Source organism: Syngnathus typhle, linkage group LG15 (genome assembly GCF_033458585.1).
Source record: "Syngnathus typhle isolate RoL2023-S1 ecotype Sweden linkage group LG15, RoL_Styp_1.0, whole genome shotgun sequence".
NCBI lineage: Eukaryota > Metazoa > Chordata > Actinopteri > Syngnathiformes > Syngnathidae > Syngnathus > Syngnathus typhle.
Window position 1 is genome coordinate 2,073,002 of NC_083752.1, and position 2,373 is coordinate 2,075,374.

At 48.5% G+C, this 2,373-nt stretch overlaps 1 protein-coding gene across 1 annotated transcript; it reads left to right on the top strand.

Annotated features, from left to right (window-relative positions):
• Positions 1-346: 346 nt before the first annotated feature.
• LOC133168128 (ankyrin repeat domain-containing protein SOWAHA-like) lies at positions 347-2,176 on the top strand. The gene has a single exon (XM_061299418.1). It carries the CDS (start codon positions 418-420, stop codon positions 1,915-1,917), a length of 1,500 nt encoding a protein of 499 aa, XP_061155402.1. The 5' UTR covers positions 347-417; the 3' UTR covers positions 1,918-2,176.
• Positions 2,177-2,373: the final 197 nt, after the last annotated feature.

A 2,373-nucleotide genomic window follows, 5' to 3' on the forward strand; every position in this document is an offset into this window, starting at 1 on the left:
AATATTTTGATTGACAAGATAAGCAGGATAAGCGGTGCCGAAAGTAAATGGATGCAAAACCATGTGTTGGGTATCCGTTATGGATGGAGGCAATTTTCACGTTTAAAACAATGAAGAAGAAAAAATATTCCCTTGAAATATCTTATTTATGTGGAATGTAGATTTTTGATCATTATTAATCAAAAAACGCTATCACACCATTCACAATTGAAAGATCGTTTTCAAGGTATTCTGAAATAAAACGTGCTTTAATGGACTTCATCTCAAAGTTATAATGTCAACAAAAAAAAGGCCCTTGGTGTTTGCATGTAAAATATTACGTCACACCTAGATGCAGGTAGGCAGGAGGAGGAGCCGGTCAAGGTGCACCGACAGCGTCTTTCTTTTTCTTCATTTATTTCCGGGGGGGAAAAAACAATGTCGCTGAGCCGAGAGCGCATTGTATCTGTGATTCTGTCCGAGGGTGGCCGTGTGAGTAAAGCCAAGCTGCTGGCGCGCTTTCACGGTGCGCTCGAGTGTGACGACCACGAGGAGAAAGCCCGCAACAGAGAACTCTTCAAGAGCCTCGTCAACAGCGTCGCCTACGTCAGACGCGGCGACGATGGCGTACCATACGTGTTGCTCAAGAAGGCCTACCAGAGCTCCCACGTAGGGACACAACAGGAAGAGGAACAACCTGCAACAGGTGAGCAGGGTCCACCTGAGACTGCGAGTTGCTCTGGGCAAGAACATGCTGGACAGGAATTTAAAGGTGATCAGAAGAAGGAGGAGTCCACAAGTTGTCAGGAAGAGGAAGTGAGCCCATCTAAGACTGGAGTGGACATTCTTGAGACAGGTGATCTTGAGCAGCGTCCACCTGAGACTGCTGTGAAGGCAAAGAGACGTTCTGGACAGGAACATGAATCCGAGCAGAAGGAGCAGGACTTAAAGAGTTGCGCTGAAGAGGATGAGGAAGCGAGCCAAGAAACAGATGAACAGGAGCAGGGTCGACCTGAGCCTGTGGGGGACTCACAGAGCCCAGGGGAACGTGAACAGGAACGCAAAGGAACGCTTTCTCCTTTTGAGCTAGCTTTGCGGAGGAGCATGTTTTTCGACACGAGACCCAAGCCAACGGTGACTGTAGATATTCCCAAACCATACGGTTTGCCCCTGAGGATGCCCCCCATGAACAAGGCCGAGGTCCCCAAACTGAAACCGGAGCCAGATGGACCTCCCAAAGCGGATCCCTTCCAAAGTAAGACGGAGACTGCTGCCAAGGGATCAGAGGAGTCCAGAATCCCCACAGCAGTCCCACTGGAGCCATCCGAGCACGAGTGGTTGGTCAAGTGCGCCTCGGGCCACTGGAGTCAGGTCTACGGACTTCTCCTGATGGATCACCACCTTGCTGGGAAGCAGGACTTCATGTCAGGGTTCACCGCGCTGCACTGGGCGGCCAAGTGCGGTAACTGTGACATGCTGGTGAAGATCTTGGACACGTCCAGAAAAGGCGGCACAGGCGTGGACGTCAACGCCAGAACCTACGGCGGCTACACGCCTTTACACGTGGCCGCCTTGCACCGACAGGACTACGTGGTGGTCGTGCTGGTGGGCGAGTACGGTGCAGACGTAAAGGTCCGGGACAATGGCGGCAAAAGGGCATACCACTACCTGCACCGGGACACCCCACAGAGCGTCAGGGAGATATTAGGAGAACCCAAATCCCAGCAAACCTCTGAGAGACCGGAGGAGGCCGACATCCTCCCGGAGCTGTCTAAGGGTTTGCATTCCATAAGTCGCTTCTTCCAGCCACATGTGTCAGCCCAACGGAGGAAGCACAAGCAAAGGCCCATGTCCTACTCGATGGGGGATGAGTCCCAGGGTCAAAGACACGACGACACTGCGTTCAGGCAACGACTTGCTTCAGATGCATTTGCATAATTCGTCTGGGAGGCTACAGTTTTATTTGGTTTTTCTTTTTTTGTTGTTGCTGTGGTACCTACTATCTTGTGGCACCTACGTGCCAAAGAACAATGTTTAAGGTGAAAATTGTTGCAGACCTGATTAATCAACAGATAATTCCACACACTAAATTTTCATGGGGCAAATGCCATTTGAGTGAATGGTATCAACTACAAAGGCATCCAATCATCTTTTTTTCTTGTCTTTGTTTCACATTTTTATTAAAGGATTTTTGGGATTGGTGGACTATGATCATTTATAAATCATTTTTGTTGATTTGAGATTTTTATGTAAATGTGAACTAGTTTGGGTGTAAGTACAATGAAATTCCAGCAGAGGGAGCACAAGACCTCAATAATCCTCCAAAGGCTTCCCACTGAACTCCTTTTATGACACAAAAAAAAAAAAATTAAAAATATACATTATCAGGTGAAA